Genomic DNA, 20,312 nt, shown 5'->3' on the forward strand with positions numbered 1-20,312 from the left:
ATCTAGCATTTTTTCCTATGCCCGTAATATCCCGTTAACAACTAATTTTTTTTTAAATCTTATCCACAATGGTTGTAACAACCACAAAATACTTAGAATAAATCTAACAAGGAGTGAGTGAGCCTACCCAGAGAAAACCAGTAAAATTTCACTGAAGGACATAAAACAGATTTCCATAAACAAAGCTCTCCCGTGTCATTGGAAGGAAAGCCACACAATGTAGAAGGGTCACTTCTGTGACCCTTGATTATTTTCAAGAAGTAATAACTCAAAATTCAAGGGCTCTGGGACACGAAGTCCTGCAGCCTCCCCCCTCCCCCGGGCCCCCTTCCCCTCCACGGGGGCACCTGGCGTCAGTGGTCCTTGTGTGTTTTTCTAAGGCTGTTTTGGGGTTTAAAAGCAAAGTGAGTTACAAGGATTTTTTTTTTTTTTTTTTTTTAGTAAGTATGTGCGGGGCACCTGGGTGGCTCAAGTCAGTTGAGCATCTGACTTAGGCTCAGGTCATGATCTCTGTTTCTCTCTCTCTCTCTCTCTCTCTCTCAAAAATAAATACATAAATAACATTTTTTTAAGAAAGTATGCACACGTTATACCCACTGCTCTGTCTCTTGCTTTCTTCTCGTATCAATGTATGCTGGAGGTTATCCATATCAAGACATAAAAAGCTCTCCATTCTCCACGAACTGATTTTAAAGTTTACTTGGGAGGGGCGCCTGGGTGGCGCAGTCGGTTAAGCGTCCGACTTCAGCCAGGTCACGATCTCGCGGTCCGTGAGTTTGAGCCCCGCGTCAGGCTCTGGGCTGATGGCTCGGAGCCTGGAGCCTGTTTCCGATTCTGTGTCTCCCTCTCTCTCTGCCCCTCCCCCGTTCATGCTCTGTCTCTCTCTGTCCCAAAAATAAACAAACAAACAAACAAAAAAAAAAAACAAATAAAGTTTACTTGGGAGACTAAACGCGCAAGAATACCCAAGAACGTTTTGACAAGGAAAGATAATGAAGGAAAATTGTCCCATCAGGTATCGACACTCGCTGTCAATCCACAGCCATAAACACAGAATGACGCGGAAGGAAACACGGGCACACAGATCGACGGTGCGGAGCAAAACGGCAGGAAACGTGCCTGGGAATTTAGCTAATTTACTGCAAATTACAGAAATGCACAGATTGCATTTTTAAGCCCCTAGCGTATGTTTTGATCACTCGGTCCTCTGAAAATAAATACCTAGGTGCCTATTTCACCCTATACAAAAAGCAAGGTCAGCTGCAGTAAATATTTAAGAAAATCACAGAAGCATTAGGAGAATATGTGGGATCGTTTTTAAACACCATCTCGGGGTGAGGCAGGCCTCCGTAAGCGTGACGTGAAGCGCTGAGGCCGGAGGGGAGGAGCTCAGCACGTTTGCTTACACAGAAACTTAAAACTTACCAAGAGGGGTTGACAGAGTTGAAAGACAAGCACAAACTGGGGAGAAACCCCGTTCGAGCACCTGCGACAACATCCATGTCCTCTGTGTTAGTTTTCCGCTGCTGAGAAACAGCCTCTCACCAACTTCGGGGCTTAAAACCAGCCCGTGGATCTGGGCGCGCACGCTGCCGGAGCTCAGAGGTCTGGCGCGGCTGGCCGGGCCCCCTGCTTGGCCATCACGAGGCCGAGGCCCGGCGCAGGCGGGAAGACCCGGGAAAATCCGACTCCAGGCTCATTGGTGTCGTTGGCAGAATGCAGCTCCTGGCAGCTGTAGGACTGGGTGGTGCTGCTCGCCGGCTGTGAGCAGGGATGGCTTTCAGCTCCTGGAGGCCGCCCACATCCCTCGCCATGTGGCCCCTTTCCTCTGTGAGCCAACTTTGGAGAATTCCCCTCTCATTGGGTCCCGTTCATCCTGCAAACCTCCCCCACCCCCACCCCGACTTCCTCTTTGGCCACCAGTTGGACACAACTCGCTGCTTTTGAAGGGCTCACCTGCTTAGGCCTGGCCCACCCGGTCATTTCCCTTTCGATAGGTAACGCAATGCGATCGCAAGAACCACACCCAAGGGCAAAGGCCAGGGGAGCCATTTTCAGGTTCTGCCCACCCGGCCTTTAATGCATCTAGAGTTCTTAGAAGCCGACCAACATCCCAGTAGCAGTGTGGCCGGGGACATGAGCAGGCAAACTGGAGAAGGGACAGACCTGGCCATGAAGACGGTGAAACTCGGTTCAACTCCACCGATGTCATGAGAATGCACATTTATTTAAAAAAAATTTTTTTTTCAACGTTTATTTATTTTTGGGACAGAGAGAGACAGAGCATGAACGGGGGAGGGGCAGAGAGAGAGGGAGACACAGAATCGGAAACAGGCTCCAGGCTCCGAGCCATCAGCCCAGAGCCCGACGCGGGGCTCGAACTCACAGACCGCGAGATCGTGACCTGGCTGAAGTCGGACGCTTAACTGACTGCGCCACCCAGGCGCCCCAAACGAGAATGCACATTTAAATGAGCATTGGAAATACTGGCTTGTAGTTACTTGGGCAGCTAAGAAGCAAAGCACGGTTGGACTCGTGCTCTTAAGAAAGGTTCCGCGCACGCTCTCTCATGTTTCAGGCGAGGGTGAATCGGTCAGCTCGGGCGGCTGTAACCCAGTGCCACGGAGGCCGGAAGTCAGAGATCTGGGTGTGGGCAGCGCTGGGTCCTCCCGAGGACTCTCTCCAGGCTTGTGGCCACCTCCTTCTCCCTGTGTCCTCCCATGGTCGTTCCTCTGTGCACCTGTGTCCTGATCTCTGCTCCCCATAAGGACACCAGCCATCAGGGGTTAGGGCCACTCGTATGACCTCGTTGTATGTCAATGATCTCTGTAAAGACATCTCTCCAAGCGCAGTCTCCCCCTGCCCCAGCCTGCCCTGGTGACCCCGCTTCTGCAACACCTCCTCCGTCTCTTCCTGCTTCCTCCCTACTCCCACTCCTGCCCCCCCGTCATCCCTACCCACGCAGGAGCCAGAGAATCCCCCAGCGCTGGAATTTTTACAGCCCTCTTGGATGCAAAAGAATGTCTTTCAAGGTTAAGCTACACCCTTGAAGGACACCTGCCATAACTCGCTACTCACCCAGCCACCGTGGGATCTAGAAATCAGTCCTGGGCGTGGATCCACCCCTTAGAACGGAACGTTCTATCCAAGTGGGCAGACTAGGGCTGATCGAGGGTTAGCTGCCTAAATGAGCTGGTGTTCTGGCTTTAGAAATCAGGCTCCTGTGAGTTTAGTTAAAAGTAGTCCATTCCTCGGGGTTTGGGAGTGGCAAGTGCGGCCTGGCCGGGCCTGGCCGTGGAGGACAGCCTTGGTGCTCCGGCCTGCGCCCCCAACATAGCCATCACAATCCGGGGGCTCCCGCAGAGCTGAGCCCCACTTAGGCCGGCTTCCCCCTGGGGTGTAGGGCTCTACCTAAGACTGGCAACCTCTAAGCAGTAAAAAACAAGACGAATCAAAACTCTGTAAAATTCACACGATGCCTCACAGCCTGACACACTATCAGCAGATCCTTAGACACAGGGAGGGCCCTTAATACTTGGTGGGCAGCGAGCGGCTTGTTGTGATTCGTGGATACAGATCACATGTGGTTTTGTCTCTCCAACTGGACTTTAAATCTGGGTCTTTGTTTTTTGTTTTGTTTTAACGTTGATTTATTTTTGAGAGATAGAAGGAGACAGAGCATGAGCAGGGGAGGGGCAGAGAGAGAGGGAGACACAGGACCAGAAGCAGGCTCTAGGCTCTGAGCCGTCAGCACGGAGCCCGACGCGGGGCTCGAACTCACGAACCTCAAGATCGTGACCTGAGCCGAAGTCGGACGCTCAACTGACGGAGCCCCCCAGGCGCCCCGAAGGTCTCCGTAGTTTGGAAGCAGGTTCCCAGGCTCGGTTCACAACAGCGGGAGGGGGCCCTTCCGGGGCTGCGGGCCCAGACGGCGCCTCGTGCGCGGTGCCCAAGCAGCCCTTCCCGTCTTCCTCCCGCAGTGGCGGCTCTGCAGGCCGAGCTGGAGGGCCTGGCTCTGCACCTTTTCTACCTGCAAAACATAGACCAGGACGTGCGTGACGACATCCGCGTGATGAAGCGGGTGGTGAAGAAGTCGGAAGTGGAGCGGACGCGGGCCGAGTTGGAGAAGAAGCAGCAGGTGTTTTGCAAACTCGATGCAGTGACCAAACCTTTGATTTTCCAAAAGGCCCTTAGCTCTGCCTCTTGCGTGAATGCCGTGGCCCTGGGAGGCTGTGGCCGGCTGGAAGCGAGGCAGGGGGTGGTGCGGGGAGTCACTGACTTGGGTCGGGGGCTTCTGGAGAATTCTCTCTGAGGTGCCTGTCGTTTCCCAGGACCTTCACGTGGACCAGCTCACCACCAAAGCCAACCAGCTGGAAGACCAAATCGCCCTGTTGGAGGCTCAGAGCTGCGCCCAGGCCGAGGACACCCGGGCTCTCAGGAAAGCAGTGAGCGAGGTAGGACCGTCACCCCAGCACTCAGCTGTGGAAGCACCCACTTAGCGCCCACCGCACGGTGCCCGCCCGGGGCCGGTGCCCGCTTAGCCCGCAGGCTCCCTGCCCAGCCCTGTGTCTCCCTAAGCGTCCCAGCATCCTGCTGACCCGTGCTGGGAGGGAGGGAGGGACTCGGTGGGGCACCACATTCAGAAGCCAGCACTAGGAACCAACGTTGCTGTGTCTTTTTTTTTTTTTAATTTGTTTTCACATTTATTCATTTTTGGGAACGAGAGACAGAGCATGAGCGGGGGAGGGGCAGAGAGAGAGGGAGACACAGAATCTGAAACGGGCTCCAGGCTCCAAGCTGTCAGCCCAGAGCCCGACGCGGGGCTCGAACCCACGGACCGTGAGATCATGACCTGAGCTGAAGTCAGATGCTCAACCGAATGAGCCACCTAGGTGCCCGTGTCTTTTTTTTTTTTTTTTTTTTTTAAATCCGTGAATCGCCATCTGCACTCATGTGCGCAAGAACAACAGAGAGGAAACAAACCACTTTACTGGAGGGAAAAAAAAGCGCTTGAACAAGTGGACAGACATACCTGGGCCCGTAAGGGAAAGCGGTCGGTGCTCTCCAGCCTGTGAATCTAGAATGTGTTGTGATCAGAATCTCGGGGGGGGGGGGGGGAAGCAGTTGTATAGTTAGCAGAGAGGTTCTTAGGTTTATCTGAAGAATAAACTCAGAGGACTAGGCGGGAATCGTTTGGGAAGGGAGATTCAGGAACGGGAACCAGTAATCCGTCTGCCCCGAACTGAGGGCTCTTGGGGCCAGTCACCCTCGCGTTGTCCTACACATATCACCAGTTATAGAGCCCTGGAAGGTAAAATACTGTGTTCCTGGGGACGAGGAGAGACAAGCAGGCCATGGTAGCCTACGAGAGAGCCCAGAAGTAAGCAAACATTTGTGTGAAACTTGAGTAGATTATAAATCAGTAGAGAACAAGCGAATCGGGGACAACGGGGTAGGGACATTTGGTTAATCTTTGGGGAACAATTAAATCTCTTCCTCATACCAGACACTGAAGTAAATTCCAGATGGGGAAATGCACTGGAAGAAAATAAAAGAAAAATGTCTTTTAAATCCTGAGTTGGGGCGGCAGGTGGGGAGGTCAGGGCACACCCACCAGGATGTGGTGTGTGTGGGTCAGGGCAGACCCACCGAGGTCTGTGGACCTCGGGCACCAGCCTCATGGAAAGGCGGGGAGCCACGCCGGGGAGACAGAGGCTTTCACCGACGAATAAGTCTGGGGCAGGAAGAGAGGGTTTTTCTTTTTCTTTTTTTTTTTTAACATTTATTTATTTTTGAAAGAGAGACAGAGACAGAGCATAAATGGGGGCGGGGCAGAGAGAGAGGGAGACACAGAATCGGAAGCAGGCTCCAAGCTCTGAGCTGTCAGCACAGAGACCGACGCGGGGCTCGAACTCATGAACCGTGAGATCACGACCTGAGCCGAAGTCAGACGCTCAACCGACTGAGCCACCCAGGTGCTCCTAGATCTTGAAAATCAGTAAGAAATGCCCTGTGCCTGATTCCACTATGTGGTGTTTGTGGACATATATACACGATGCTGTGACTTCCTCTCCTTATGAATTTTGGTGCCTTCGGCCCCTCTCTTCTGGGTGTGTCGCAGCCAGGCAGGGCCGCCCCAAGTTCTGTGTATCCTGCCTTCCTGCCCCTGGAACAGCACGTGGCCCACAGCAGGTGCATCACAGACATTCGTGAATGAACGGATGAGGAACCAGTGATGGAAAGGACCCGACAGGGAGTTCTGCCGGGCTCACCAGGATGAACCAGCGAGGAGGGGAGTGTTCCTCCCGGGCTGGCAGTGAAAACACACGTGGGTCTTTATCAAGATCTCCATTCAGGGCGCCTGGGTGGCTCAGTCAGTTGAGCGTCTGACTTCGGCTCAGGTCGTGATCTTGTGGGTCGTGAGTTTGAGCCCCGCGTCGGGCTCTGTGCTGACGGCTCGGAGCCTGGAGCCTGCTTCCGATCCTGCGTCTCCCTCTCTCTCTGCCCTTCCCCTGCTCTGTCTCTCTCTCTCTCAAAAATAAATAAACATCAAACATTTTTTTTAAAAAGATCTTTATTTAAGGACAGCATTGTAACACGCGTGGGGAAAGATGCTCCCCTCCCCCGGCCCAGCCCTAAAACTCCCTTACCCCCTCCCAAAATATCACTGGGGCTTCGCTCCAAGGAAAGTGCTGAAGACGCACGCAAGTAGAAATTGTGTAGATTTAAAAACTCCACCAGCAAAATGAATGGCGGGGGCGGGGGCAGGGAGGGCGGGCATCGGGTTCAAGAGTCACCACATATCCGTGCAGCGGAAGCCTGTCCGACAACCAAATACCTGCTGACACGAAAGCCCGCGCACAGCATGCTGATTTTTAGTTCTGGGTTACAAAACGTAGAGAACGTGACCGCAAACACCCACACCTGCGTGCACACACACACACACACACACACGTGCACACATGCACACAGACACATCAGGGCCTGATGGACGCCCCCACCCAGCCGCCAGGTCGTTCTCCACGGTGCGGGCTCTTACAAGAAGGGCTGTCGGGCTCTGTCTGTGGACCGGAGTCATCGTGAGAACCAGCGACCACCCCCCACATCCGCATTCTCGACGGGGCGGGCGGCAGTCACTGCCCGCCACCCCCCTTCTCCTCCTCCTCCTCGATCCCCTGGCTCTGAGCACCTCGCGGCCCTGGGTCAGGGCTCGGGTGGGTGCTCAATGCGCCTTTAGAGCCGTATTTATGTTCACGTTCGTCCTTTCACTGGTGCGCGATAGGAAAGCCCGAGTCACATACGGGAAAGGAGGCGGTTCCGGCAGTGGGGGCCCTCACACACTCCCGTGGGGCCTCCGGCATAACGAGGTTCGGCCAACGTCCGCGTCACCCTGACTGTCCCCCGCAGGCCTGCACGGAGATAGACGCCATCCACGTGGAGAAAAGGCACATCGTGCAGCAGTGGGTCGCCTGCCTGGTGGGCATGAAGCACCGGGACGAGGCGCACAGGACCATCCGGGAGGCGCTCAGGTACGCGCACCCCTGGGAGGGCCGCTCGCCGCCCTGCAGGGGGCCGGGGCTGGGGGCTCGGGGCCACAGGTGGGTGTGCCCTTCACCTGCTGGCCTTGGACAGGGTCAGGAGGCAGGGTCAGACGTGGGATCCAGAGCAAAGCAATCTCATGGTGCTTTTCGTGTGTGACGGGGCCCCACGCTCAGCTTGGGCTGGCGTGGGCCCGCGGACCCTGGAGGGGGCTCTGTCATCACCCGGATTTGCCAGAAGAGGAGGGTGCGGTGGAAGGCAGCGCTGTGTGAGCCGGACTTGGGCACTGCCACGGTGGCCCCAGTGGGCCTCCCTCGGGCCTGGGGTCCGGCAAGCAGCACCCCATCACTGCCAAGGATAACCGGGGCCACAGAGCAACGACAGAGAACATCCACTAAAAACGCGTCCCCGGAGGGGCGCCTGGTGGCTCAGTCAGTCGGGTGTCTGAGCCTTGATCTCAGCTCAGGTCTTGATCTCAGGGGTCGTGAGTTCAGGTCCCGTGGGGGGCTCTGCGCTGGGTGTGGAGTGTGGAGCCTGCTTAAAGAAGGAAAAATGGGGCGCCTGGGTGGCTCAGTCAGTTAAGCGTCCAACTTCGGCTCGGGTCATGATCTCGCGGTCCGTGAGTTCGAGCCCCGTGTCGGGCTCTGTGCTGACAGCTTGGAGCCTGGAGCCTATTTCGGATTCTGTGTCTCCCTCTCTCTCTGCCCCTCCCCCACTCATGCTCTGTCTCTCTCTGTCTCAAAAATAAATAAACGTTAAAAAAAATTTTTTTTTAAAAAAGAGAGAGAAGGAAAAATGTGTCCCCGACAAAGGGGCATGGCGAGGCCTCTTGGGACCGCTCTAACGGCACCCTGGGTCCCGCCCCTCCCTCACACTAAGGGAGGCCGGATGACCAGCTCTCCCGAGGCTGGCCGAACACCCCATTGATCTGGTCCCGGCAGCCCCGGGTGAGGCCCACATGTGACCTCTAGACCAGACAGGTCCCCACCACCCTGACACTTTCTAGACCACGACCAGCCATCGAATCTTTGCCATGTCGGTGACAAAGTCACGTCAAAAGCGGGTCCCAGCCGGGGGTGAACAATCATGATCGGGACTCTAGTAAACACTGAAAGTCACGTATTCAAAGGAAACATCTCAAAACAAGCAGAAACCACAGACCCTACTGTGTTTAAGCTCAGGGGGGCGGGGACACCCAAGAATTTACAGTCCCCGGGGGTGGGGGGGCGGGGCCACACCCCATCCCCTGGTGCCCTGCCGGCAGCCTTGTCTAACTTCCCGATGGGACATGGGAGGGGCGGCCTGGCACAGAGCCCCTCGCCCTGGGGATGCTGGGATGTAGCTAGGGTGCCTCCAGACCCCCAAGCAGCTTCCCTGGGAACCTTGATGGATGGGGCCCGACGCCGGGGCCGTGCAGTAAGCTCCACCAGTGTCTGTACCCCAGTATTTTCTGTCGGTATCCGTTCGTCTAAGAAGTTATGAAAACGATCGGTTATCAAGGATCAGTGATCACATCATAGGAAATTTGAAAACCACAGAAAAAGGTTTCCAAGAGCGCTGTCTTTTTCCCTCTGGTGACCACGACAATTTATTAGCAGTTTGGGCACGCCCGGGCATCTCTTCTCCCGTGCCTGTGACTTACCACGTGTTCAGACGTCTGTCACGCAGTTTGTGACTGTGCCTTTTTAAATTGGACGTCTGCTTTAATTGTCAGATGTAAGGCTGCTACTCCCTAAAAAAGAAAACAAGTAGGTTTTCCGTTTTCAGCCGGGTTTGCGGAGGCTAATTTATGTACACGCTTCTTATGCGGAAGGGTTCTCCCTCTTCAGCGCACAGCTTTGCGAGTTTTTCGGCAAATGGACCGAGGCCAGTGCCCCCACACCCCCACCCCCACCCCCCGAGTCAGCATCCTCTCCGCACCTCCCGCCCCCAGCGGACACTGACCTGCCTTCTGTCCCCTGCGGCCCTGTCCTTCCCAAGATGTCCCATAAATGGAACCCCACAGTGTGCACATTTTGTCGTCTGGCTTCCTCCACACAGCACGCCACTGTGTTCCCCGGCTCCCCCCCCGGTGGACTGCCCCGATGTTTCCAGTTTGGGGACATCGTGGGAAAAGCTACCGTGACAGTCGGTGCACGTCTGGGTGTGGACGCATATTTCCGTCTCTGCCGCGTGAATACCCAGGCACGGGATCGCTGGCCAGTGCGAATTTGACTTTGTTACAAACTGCCCGTGTGTTTTCCGGTTTGGTTTCTTCCATTGTGCATTCCCTCCGGCAGGTGGGTGACAGTCCCAGTTACCCGCGCCCCCATTCTCACCAACGCTTGGTGTCGTCATTTTGATTGTAGCCATTACCAGGTTTACGTTTGCATGTCTCTGATGACTTACTTGCCACCCACACGCCTTCTCTGGCGAAGTGTCTTTTGCTTATTTTTCAGTTGAGCGGATTATCTTGTTCTTGACTTCTGAGGGTTCTCCGCATAATCTAGACACGAGTCGTCTCTCGGGTGTGTGCTTTGGAAGTATTTTCTCCCTGTCTGTGGCTCACCTGCTCCTTCTCCCAGCCATGGCTTTGGAAGAGCAGAGGCTTTAAATTTTGATGAAGCCCTATTAGTTAATTTGTTTTCATAGCTCATGCTTTTTACGTCCCCTCGAAGAAATCTTTGCCTGACCCAGGGTCATGAGGATTCCCTCCTCCTGTCTTCTGCTCAGCTCTTCCGTGTGGCACATGACCGATTCCAAGTCAATGCCTGTCGTGGCAGGAGACCCAAGCTCGGTCTGTTTGCACGTCTGTCTCCAGCGGTCCCAGCACCACTGCTGAAAAGACGGCTCTCTCCCCTTTGAAATAGTGTGTCATCTCAGTCACAAATCAATTGTGTGTGTGTGTGTGTGTGTGTGTGTGTGTGTGTGTGTGTGTGTGGCGTCGTCTCTATTTGTAGACTCCTGGTTCTGTTTCATTCAATCTACCCTGTCCCTTCACCGACACCACATTGTCTGGATGACGACAGCTTTATTATAGAAAGTCTTAAAATCAGATAGTGGGAATCCTTGTTCTTCTTTCACAAATTATTTTGGCAATTTGAGGTCTTGTGGATTTCCATATCAAGTTTAAAATTAGTTTGTCAATTTCTGGGGAAAAAAAAAATATACTTCCTGGGATTGGAATTGGAATCGCACTGAGTCTACGGATCTGTTCGGGGAGAACCGACACCTTAACAATATCGGATTTTCTGCCGAATAAACATGCCATCTCTCCCTGGTATCTTTTTAAAATGTGTACAGATGTGTGTTGCTACGCTGTTGAAATTAGGGGGGAAAAAGGCCAGAAAACTGGAAAGAGCCTAATTGTGTATCAGTGAGGATTCTTTTTTTTTTTTTTTAATTTTTTTTTCAACGTTTATTTATTTTTGACACAGAGAGAGACAGAGCATGAACGGGGGAGGGGCAGAGAGAGAGGGAGACACAGAATCGGAAACAGGCTCCAGGCTCCGAGCCGTCAGCCCAGAGCCCGACGCGGGGCTCGAACTCGCGGACCGCGAGATCGTGACCTGGCTGAAGTCGGACGCTTAACCGACTGCGCCACCCAGGCGCCCCTCAGTGAGGATTCTTAAATTAGGGCCCAGTCATCATTTAGAGTTCCATCTGGTCACTGAGAAGAACTGAGGGATTTCCATGTGCACTGGTATTTAGTGTCTCTAAGACACAAGAAAATTAAGACAGAACGGGATCTACTGGGCTACTGTTTGTTTCTTAGACACAGACAAACATAATGCTATGTAAGTATGAATAGATCTGGAAAAACATGTAAGAAATAGCTGGTTGCTTGGGGAAGAGAATTGGAGGCCTGGGGACAGACGTGAGGAAAAGACACGGAGGGCGTTACTCCGGTTCAAGGAGAAAGTACTTTCCGATTTTTTGAATAAGAACTTTTTCAAGGGATAAGATGCTGTCAGTGGACATCTCAGAACAAAGGGGGGAAAATGTCTCGCACGCAAACGAAAATTCCACTTCTGTTTTCCGGCACCTGTGTTTGTGAATGGACGTTCATTGCGGGTATTTCCACGGCCAGGGTGTGGGGGGGAAACAGAAGAGTTTGGAGCGAGGCCCACCGGTGGCCTCCCAGCCACGCCGGGCACTGTGGCCGTGGGGCGAGCCAGTCCGGTGACCTGAGCTCCAGTGCTCACGTGTATGACCCTGGAGTCGCGCACCCCCTTTCCAGGATGGCTCTCGGGCCTAGCGAGGGCAGGCGGACGAGGCCCCCGGACAACGCCAACCCCTCCCTCCCTTCTCCTGTACTCACCATCTCAGAAGAGTCTTAGCCTTAAACTCAAAAGTGGGCAGGGGCTCTGTGAATACATTAGGGAGCAGCAGTCGAGTCTGGCTGCTATTTGCGGTTGGTTTCCCATTCGTCCCTCCCCATTGGGGGAGCCCCCCGTGAGCGGGCACCACCACACGCTTGGGCCCTCTGATGCCCCGGCTTTGCTCTCTCGATCCCGGCAGCGAGTGCCAGCACCAGATCGCGTCCATCGACGGTGAGATCGAGGCCTACAAGAAATCCATCGTGAAGGAGGAGGAGAAGAATGAGAAGCTGGCCGGCGTCCTGAACCGCACGGAGACGGAGGCCAGCCTGACGCAGAGGCTGACCACGCAGTGCCTGGCCAAGCAGCAAACCCTACAGAACGAGTTCAACACCTACCAGCTGGTGCTGCAGGACACCGAGGCCGCGCTGGGCCAGGCCCACGTGGTAGGACCGCATTCCCCACCCCGCAGGGCCGGTCCCCACGGCCTCCCCAACCGCGCCACCCCTGCGGCTTTCTTTCCAGGAGTACGCGACGGCCACGGGCGAACTGCAGACCGTCCACCAGACCATCCAGAGCGAGCTGGAGGAGAAGAGGAGGACAGATGCCTCCGTCGCGGAGAAGCTGCAGGAACACATTACCTCCAACAAGATGACCAAGTGCTTCCACAAGCTCATCCTGAAGCTCCAGAAGGAAAAGACCAACCTGGTACGCCACCGCTCGCCCGTGGCCGTGAGGGACGGGCGCCTGGGCTGGCGGGCGGGGCGGCGGCTCTCAGAGAGAACAGATCGCGCGCAGAGGAAGCGGGGCGAGCAAGGGGCCCTGGGCGTGTCCGTTCACTTTCCACTTGGTCCTAGTTCTAAAAGCAAGCATTTGGTGGTGGAAAAGCCTGGAAATAACCCCACCGTCCAGAGACGACCTCTTCTAGCGTTTTGGTATATTTCCTTCTGGAACTCTTTCCAAACACCCACGCTCGCACCCGCCACCAAGTACGTGCACGCACAACGACACACGCAAACACACGTGCATAGAAACATCCCCACGCGCACACGAGCCGGCACGCCCACACAGGCACACACACTCGTGTGTGCCCACACGTGCACACACCTTGAACAACAGAGGACTCCGTGTGTCAGTTTTCAGTCCATTCTATTCCCTTGTCGTCAGTTTTACTGAAAAGTGACGCAGAGAGACAAGGGCGCAGGTAAGAAGCAAAGGACTCTGCTGATCTTCTCACCGTGTGTATACAGTTTTATTTAGCTTCCAGGCCACGCGCAACATACCATTTTCCGTGAAATATTCTCCAGAAACTTCCCTTTTTCCCTTCTGCATGACGTCTCATCATACGAACGTGTAGGTTTTAAGTACTATAAACAACTCAGCACCGAACGGACTTGCCCAAGGGTTTTGTCCCACACTTCTGAGGAGAGAGCGCTACAGCGGAAACCCCGGGTCGAAGGGTAGGGGTGTCATCAGTGGGTGGGAGCCTCCAGAGCCTCTCCCCACCAGGCTTGGCCATCGGGGCCTGGGACCCCCTCCGACAAGGCCTCTCTCTTGTTCCAGGGGTCTTAGTTTACTCTGAGCTGTGGTCATGGGTCCCTGTGTCCTTCAAAAAGCAATTCTATACTTAAATTTCTTCTTCTTTGACCCTTCCCGTGGTGTGGGCCCCCCGGGGACCCCCCGGAGGCTGCCTTGGCCTGCAGCAGGCCTAGGGCCCATCCCGGCAGACGGCCCGCCCCACGGCCCCCACTCGAGTCTCAGGAGGAGAGGTGACCCACTCAGCCTGCCTTGCTCTCCAGCCCCTACCAGAAGCTTCCATCTGAGGGGCGGGAGATGAAGGGGACCGTGGGCCCCTCCTGGCCTTAGGCTAAGAGCATTAAGTCCCTCTCCCGCGCGATCCTGGCCTCTGCCTTCACTCTCTCCTCGTACGAGAAACTTGGCAGGTGTCAGAGGATTGAATCTAAGCATTTATTACAATGAGTGCAAGGTGGCTGGGGAGCCAGAGGCCGTGCCCCTAAATGTCGGCCATTGATCGGTTGATCGCCATCGCTGTCAGGTGGATACCGGCCAGGAGGAGGCCCGGCTGGTGGGGCTCGCCTGTCCTTCCGGGAGGGCAGGGCTGCTGTCTCCCCAGCCGGCAGCCTAGGCACGCCACCCTCCCGGGCACCCGGGAGGAGGGCAGCTTGCTCCTGGCCAGGTTACACCAAAGAAGTGGGGAGACGGGGCTCGGCTGGGTGTCCACAGGAGGTCCTGTCTGATGCCGGGGGCATTCCATTCATCCTTCCTCTGGGAATTGGGGGCAAGACTACCTGCTGGGAGCAAAACTAGGGGCCCCACGCTGTCCTGGAGAAGCTAAGGAGCATGGTGCGTGTGAAGCCAGCCTTCCTGCGAGGATGCAGGGGGGGCCCCAGCCACCTCTGCAGGTGGCACATGTACTATCACCGATGACCAGCGGAGGGCAGTAAAGGGTCTTGGTCCCTCAACTGTCCATCGCGATTGCCCAAGAGTTCCAAGTCCTGCTCCTGAAAGGGGGTGTTTTTGCCAAACTGTTCAGAAAGCCCCCTGGGATCTGGAGCTGGGGCCCAGGGGGCGGACAGGCACGGGTCAACCAAGAGTCTACAAGTTAGTTCAGGAACAGTACTGACATCCCAGGAGAGGCCAGGGCGTTCTCAACACGAGTGAACGGTCCAGGAGCAGAGCCGGGGGAGTCCAGAGAGCCTGGCTCGTCTGGCTGGTGACCACAAGGGGACTTAGGAATTGGAATCTCATAGGGCTGCAAGCTCGGGGGCAGAGTGGGAGGCGGGAGCCCCTGTGAAGACCAGGGCACCACAGATGGTCTCGGCAAAGGAAGAGACCGGGGGCTTAGCCAGAGCTCAGAGGACGGGAGGGTTCGGGAGCATTTCCACGGGGATCTGGGTGACCGAGGTGCTGGAAGGTTCTGCCCCTGCTGGGCAGGCTCCGGCTTTAACACCGAGGGACGTTGGGTGTCCTGCCGAGCCACCCACAGTGGCCGGTCAGAGGGTGCACCTCAGAGGACGGGGAGTCAACAGGAGACGGGGACAGGGAGAGAGCTGAGGATGTACGTGGGCAGGAGTGGTGGGCACAGCCATGGTCCAGGGAAAAGACCCCATTTCCAAAGGGAGCCTGAGCGGCCGCGCCTGCTGCTATAAATATCCCTACAGTAAACTCTACGTCACCGGAGAGATGGAGGGAATCCTCCTGAGAGCCAACAAGAGAGGCAGGGGGAGCTGGTCAAGACCTTCAGGACAGCGGGCGCGCCCTACAGAGGCGCTCAGCCATGGGCTGCAGCTCCTGACCGATGACATGAGAACAGGGGCGCCTGGGTGGCTCCGTTGGTTGGGCGGCCGACTTCGGCTCAGGTCATGATCTCACAGTTCATGAGTTCGAGCCCCGCGTCGGGCTCTGTGCTGACAGCTCAGAGCCTGGAGCCTGTTTCGGATTCTGTCTCTGTCTCTCTGCCCCTCCCCCACTGTGCTCTGTGCCCCCCCCTCAAAAATAAACATTAAAATACAATGACATGACAATAGAAGTCACGCTTTAGCTAATTAAAAAGGAGCTTACAAATCTATGTGTAGATAGTTCTGGGGGTTTCTGGTTCTGGGGGTGAGGAAGGGGGCTTATATGTGAAGACTGGCAGGAAGGAAGGCTGGCCGTGTGGCAGGTGTTCAAGGAAATGACAGCCCGGCCAGCTCATCTGGAGCCCCCACCCAGGGGGGAGAGACGTTCAGACACGTTTCCTTTTGCTAATTCAGGTGACACATCTCTCCAAAACTGACGGCAACGTTGCCCAGACCACCCTGGACATCACGAACACCAACTGCAGGCTGGACGCCCATCAGAAGACTCTGGCCGAGCTAGACAAGGAGGTGAAAAAAGTCAATGACCTCATCACCAACAGCGAGAACGAGATCTCCAGGCGCACGATCCTGATCGAGAGGAAGCAGGGCCTCATCAACTTTTTCAATAAGCAGCTGGAACAGATGGTCTCCGAGCTGGGGGTAAGACCTCGGGGCGGGAGAGGCCGCCCCTGCTCGGTGTCTGTGCCTGGCCGTCTCCGCAACTCCTTAGGTTCAGAATTGAGCCTTCCCCGCCCCTTTTACGGGTGAAATGGCATACCCACGGGGCACGACCCCAGTCAGGGGCCGTCCGCGGACCTCCTTCCGCCAAGGGCCCGACAGCAAACGTTTCAGGCCAGGTGGTCGCTGCCGAAGCTACTCACCCCTGCTGTCCCGGCCGGCGAGGCAGGCGATTAAGTAAATGGATGTGCACAATTAAACCTTATTTATGGCCCCTGAAGTGTGAATGCCATGTAACTCTCACCTGGCACACAATTTTCTTCTTTCTCGTCGTACAAAGACAGTGGGTGGGATCTGACCCTCAGACCACTGCTCTACGTGAGGGGGTCTGATGAGTTTGAGGCTTGAAGTGCTATTGGCCACCCAGGTATCCCCAGCCTGGGGCCCTAACTCCGGGCTTCCGGTCCGGGAGTAAGATGGGAGACCCCAAATACCAGGGAGCCTTATCAAAGCTGCAACCCACACGGGTCCTAAGAGAGTACAGACCCCGACCCGTGACAGTCTGCTGGTAAAAGACAAGTTGGTGGGGCGCCTGGGGGGCTCGGTCGGTTGAGCGTCCAACTTCGGCTCAGGTCACGATCTCACTGGTTCAAGCCCCGCGTCGGGCTCTGTGCTGACAGCTCAGAGCCTGGAGGCTGCTTCCGAGTCTGTGTCTCCCTCTTTCTCTGCCCCTCCCCTGCTTGTGCTCTGTCTCGCTCCAAAATAAACATTTTTTTTAATTAAAAAAAAAAAAAAAGACAATTTGCAAAGCCCCTTTGGATGACGGAGTTCCCCCAACCCTGCCCTTGGCCCCACAAGGCTGTGACGTGGTGGAGAAGGCCTCCCGAGACCCGTGTCTCCCACAGTGGGTCAGGGGGGCATATGGCGGGAGCCCGGTGCCCCAGATGAAACGTCCCCAGTCATCCTCGCACAGATGTGTGATCTCCTGGCCCCCTCCCCTGCCCACCCGGAGAGCACCCCTCTGGAAACAAGGAGGCTCAATTTGCTTTTTTGTGACCGTCCCTCGTAGGGAGAAGAAGTGGGGCCTCTGGAGCTCGAAATCAAGCGGCTGACCAAGCTGATCGAAGAGAACAACAGCAGCGTGACACAGGCCCAGGTGACCTGGCTGCGCCTGCAGCAGGAGATGGTCAAGGTCACCCAGGAGCGGGAGGAGCAGCTGGCTTCCCTGGATATGCTCACGAAGGAGGTCCACATCCTGGAGCAGAAGAAACTGCGCATAGAAAGTAAGCGCTCGGCGTCCGGGGAGGGGGACCCACCGCCTACTTTTCACGAAACCACAAGGATCACGGCACCTCTCGTAAACGTGAGCTGTTGCCCTGACCGCCAGCCCCACGGCCGGCACACTGGATCTGTCCAGTTCTCGGATGGGAGGGTGCTTCCGGAGAGAGGACCGTGGAAGGCCCACCATCCTGCCCAAGGCTGGGCAGCGTGACTGGAAACGCAGAGATGCAGCTCCCAGCGGGTCTGCCTCTGGGGGGCAGGGTGGGGGGGGACACCTCGTGCCCCGAACTCGGGGCTGCGAGATGGGGAATCTTTCTTACTCTCCGGCAGAACCTGGAAAACCTGTCCCACCACGGGCTCCCAGACGGTGTAAAAACCAGGGGTCTCTAATGTGCTGGAGTGTCCAGTAGGGTGAGACGGGCATCCTTCCCGGCCACCACCCCCTCCCCGGGGCCCCCGCTGAGGCACCCTGATCCCCCACCTGGTCGCACGTGGTCTCCAACCAGAGATCCACGCAGGTCAGCCCGGCCACGCGGCCCCACGGGAAATGCTGCTAAGTGGCCCGGGGCCCATTTCTTTCTTTCTTTTTTAAAAAAAATTTTTTTTAATGTTTACTTATTTTTGAGGGGGGTGGGAGGGGCAGCAAGAGGGGGAGACACAGAATCCAAAGCAGGTTCCAGGCTCCGAGCTGTCATCACAGAGCCCAACGCGGGGCTCGAACTCATGAACTGTGAGATCATGACCTGGCTGAAGTCGGACGCTTAACCGACTGAGCCCCCAGGTGCCCCCCGGGGCCCATTTCTTCCCAGGGGTCCTGCTGCCTTCCTGGCCCGCCCTGGGGTCGTCCAAATCCCACTGTTGAAGATTAGGGTGGTTGTTTTCTGCCCCAACCCCTGCCCCTGAGCTGGGCGGGCTGGTGTAGGGGGCAGAGCCAACCTCTCCGGGAGACCCAGGAGCACTAGCCACGTCCCCAAGGTTACTCTCAGGGCAGGGGGCTTGCCCCCCACCATCTCGTCCCCTCACCTGCTGGCCGTCCGCATACAGGGGTCCTTTCCGTTCCCTCAAAGGGCCAGGCTTCGGAAACGGAGCGGCCAGGGCTGTGATGGGGAGCGGGGGCTTCTCTGGGGACATGGCTACCCCCGCGTCCCCTCTGCCGCAGACAAGATCGATCAGGAGAAGAAGGAGCAAAGGGAGATTGAGTGCCACATAAGGGGCCTGGAAAACGAGCTGAGGAAGATCAACGTGCTGGCAAACAGGAGTCGGTGCAGCTCCGAGGAGCTACAGCAGGACAACCTGGTGACCGAGAAGGACTTCGTGGGCTCCCTGAAGGTCAGGGCCCGAGGGCACGGGCTGGCGGAGGGAGGGCGCGTGGGTGGGCGCTCGCGTCCCCTGGCGTCACCCACAGCCGGCCGTGCCCCTGTCCCCGCGCAGGCCTCGGAGAGGGAGACCATCGAGATGCAGGAGAGGTTGGACCAGCTCCAGGAGGAGAAGGCGGCCATGCTGAACAGCCTGGTGGAGGCGGAGTGAGTGCCACTGTGGTGTCACCGCCCCTGCAGCCCAGGGGCGCCCACCGTCCACTACACCTGCCTGGGGAGCGGTTCTGGAGCCAACACTGGGCGGGGGGGGGGGTGTCCCAGGAAAGACCTGGTGTCACCACACGGTTCCGGCCGCCCGCCCTCGCCAAGCCAGTCATCGGGGGGAAAGCGAGTGGCTCTTTCGGACAAGCGTTAAAAGTTACATTATTGCTGTGATGTCTGACGGCCAGGGTAATCCACCCCCAGCTGTAAGCATTCTACGCTAGAACAATCTGTGCAGAGCAGACAGGGAAAGTCACGTTGTTGTCCCAACCCCCTTCCCTTACCGGAACCCACGGTGTTCGTGTCTTTGCTTGCTTTTTATTTTTATTTTTATTTATTTTTTTATTTTTTTAACGTTTATTCATTTTTGAGAGACAGAGACAGAGCATGAGCGGGGGAGGGGCAGAGAGAGGGAGACACAGGCTCCGAAACAGGCTCCGGGCTCGGAGCGGTCAGCACAGAGCCCGACGCGGGGCTCGAACCCACGGACCGCGAGATCCTGACCCGAGCCGAGGTCGGATGTTCAACCGACTGAACCACCCAGGCGCCCCTCTGCTTGCCTTTTAAACAAAAATGGGGGTGTTCTCTATGCTGCCCTTGGAAGCAGAGTCACGTGTTTTCTGTGGACCGACACCTGCAGTGGGGGCTGGGCTGCTGAGCCGCCCTGTGTGGCCGCAGGCCTCTCCTCTGCGGGCACACGTCCCATTGGTGAGGCTGCACCTCATGACCTAAGCCCCTCCCAGAGGTGACACCTTCAACCACCGTCACGCGGGGCGTCAGGGGGAGTGGCGAGGGACACAAATGTGGAGACCGGGGCACGGGCGTAGGTCTTCGCTGATATCGCAACTTTTTCTTCCAAATGAAGTGTGGTTGACACACGGTGTCCCGCTGGCCCCAGGGGTGCGCACTGTGCTCACCACTAGGGTAGCTGCGGGCCGTCCCCACCCGACGCCGTTACACCACCACTGATGACATCCCCTACGCTGTGCCTTCCGTCCCGTGACTCACTCATTCCGTAATCTTTGCGAATATCCTAGTAGCTTCTGGGCTGTTGGCCTGTGCCGGCTTTTTCTTACGTCAACTCCTATCACGTTCGTGTTCTTTTCTTGGTTCCCCTACAGCTGCCTGATCCGCTCTCTCCGTCTCTCTTTTTACGCCCGCGGTCTGTCTGTATCGCGGGCTGGCACACCCTTGCTGCAAAGAGCCAGACTGTAAATGTTTTCGGCTTTCGGAGCCGCACAGCCCTGTTTGAAGCCACTTTAAGTCTGCCGTCGCAGCTCGTGAGCCGCCGCGGACAACACGTAGCAAACGGGCGTGGCTGTGCTCCAGTAGATCTATTGGTGGACACTGTCATTTGAATTTTACGTCCTTTTTCTGCACGCGGTCTTTGAAATCTGCCGTGTGTCTTATACTTCTGGCACATCTCGATTCAGACTCGGCCAAGTTCAAGCGCCCCGTAGCCATTTGTGGCTGGGGCACCCTGTTCAGTGGGGCAGGAGAGGCCGTTGCTGGCAGCTGGTCTAGCCGTGGCCGTGGCTGTGGCTGTGGGTCCAGGTTCCTCCTGCCGTGCTCGCCCCCCT

At 56.4% G+C, this 20,312-nt stretch overlaps 1 protein-coding gene across 1 annotated transcript in view; it reads left to right on the top strand.

Moving 5' to 3' along the window:
- Window positions 1-20,312, top strand: part of CCDC40 (coiled-coil domain 40 molecular ruler complex subunit) — a 45,719-nt gene that overhangs the window by 18,282 nt on the left and 7,125 nt on the right. The window contains exons 10-18 of the mRNA XM_086685487.1: window positions 3,981-4,138; window positions 4,332-4,454; window positions 7,408-7,529; window positions 12,040-12,283; window positions 12,363-12,545; window positions 15,611-15,856; window positions 16,944-17,157; window positions 18,315-18,484; window positions 18,587-18,678. Coding sequence (XP_086541613.1) covers window positions 3,981-4,138; window positions 4,332-4,454; window positions 7,408-7,529; window positions 12,040-12,283; window positions 12,363-12,545; window positions 15,611-15,856; window positions 16,944-17,157; window positions 18,315-18,484; window positions 18,587-18,678 — 1,552 coding nt within the window. The remainder of the gene's footprint in view (window positions 1-3,980; window positions 4,139-4,331; window positions 4,455-7,407; window positions 7,530-12,039; window positions 12,284-12,362; window positions 12,546-15,610; window positions 15,857-16,943; window positions 17,158-18,314; window positions 18,485-18,586; window positions 18,679-20,312) is intronic.

This window comes from Puma concolor, chromosome E1 (genome assembly GCF_028749965.1).
Source record: "Puma concolor isolate L17-30 chromosome E1, mPumCon1.1.hap2, whole genome shotgun sequence".
NCBI classification, from domain to species: Eukaryota; Metazoa; Chordata; class Mammalia; order Carnivora; family Felidae; genus Puma; species Puma concolor.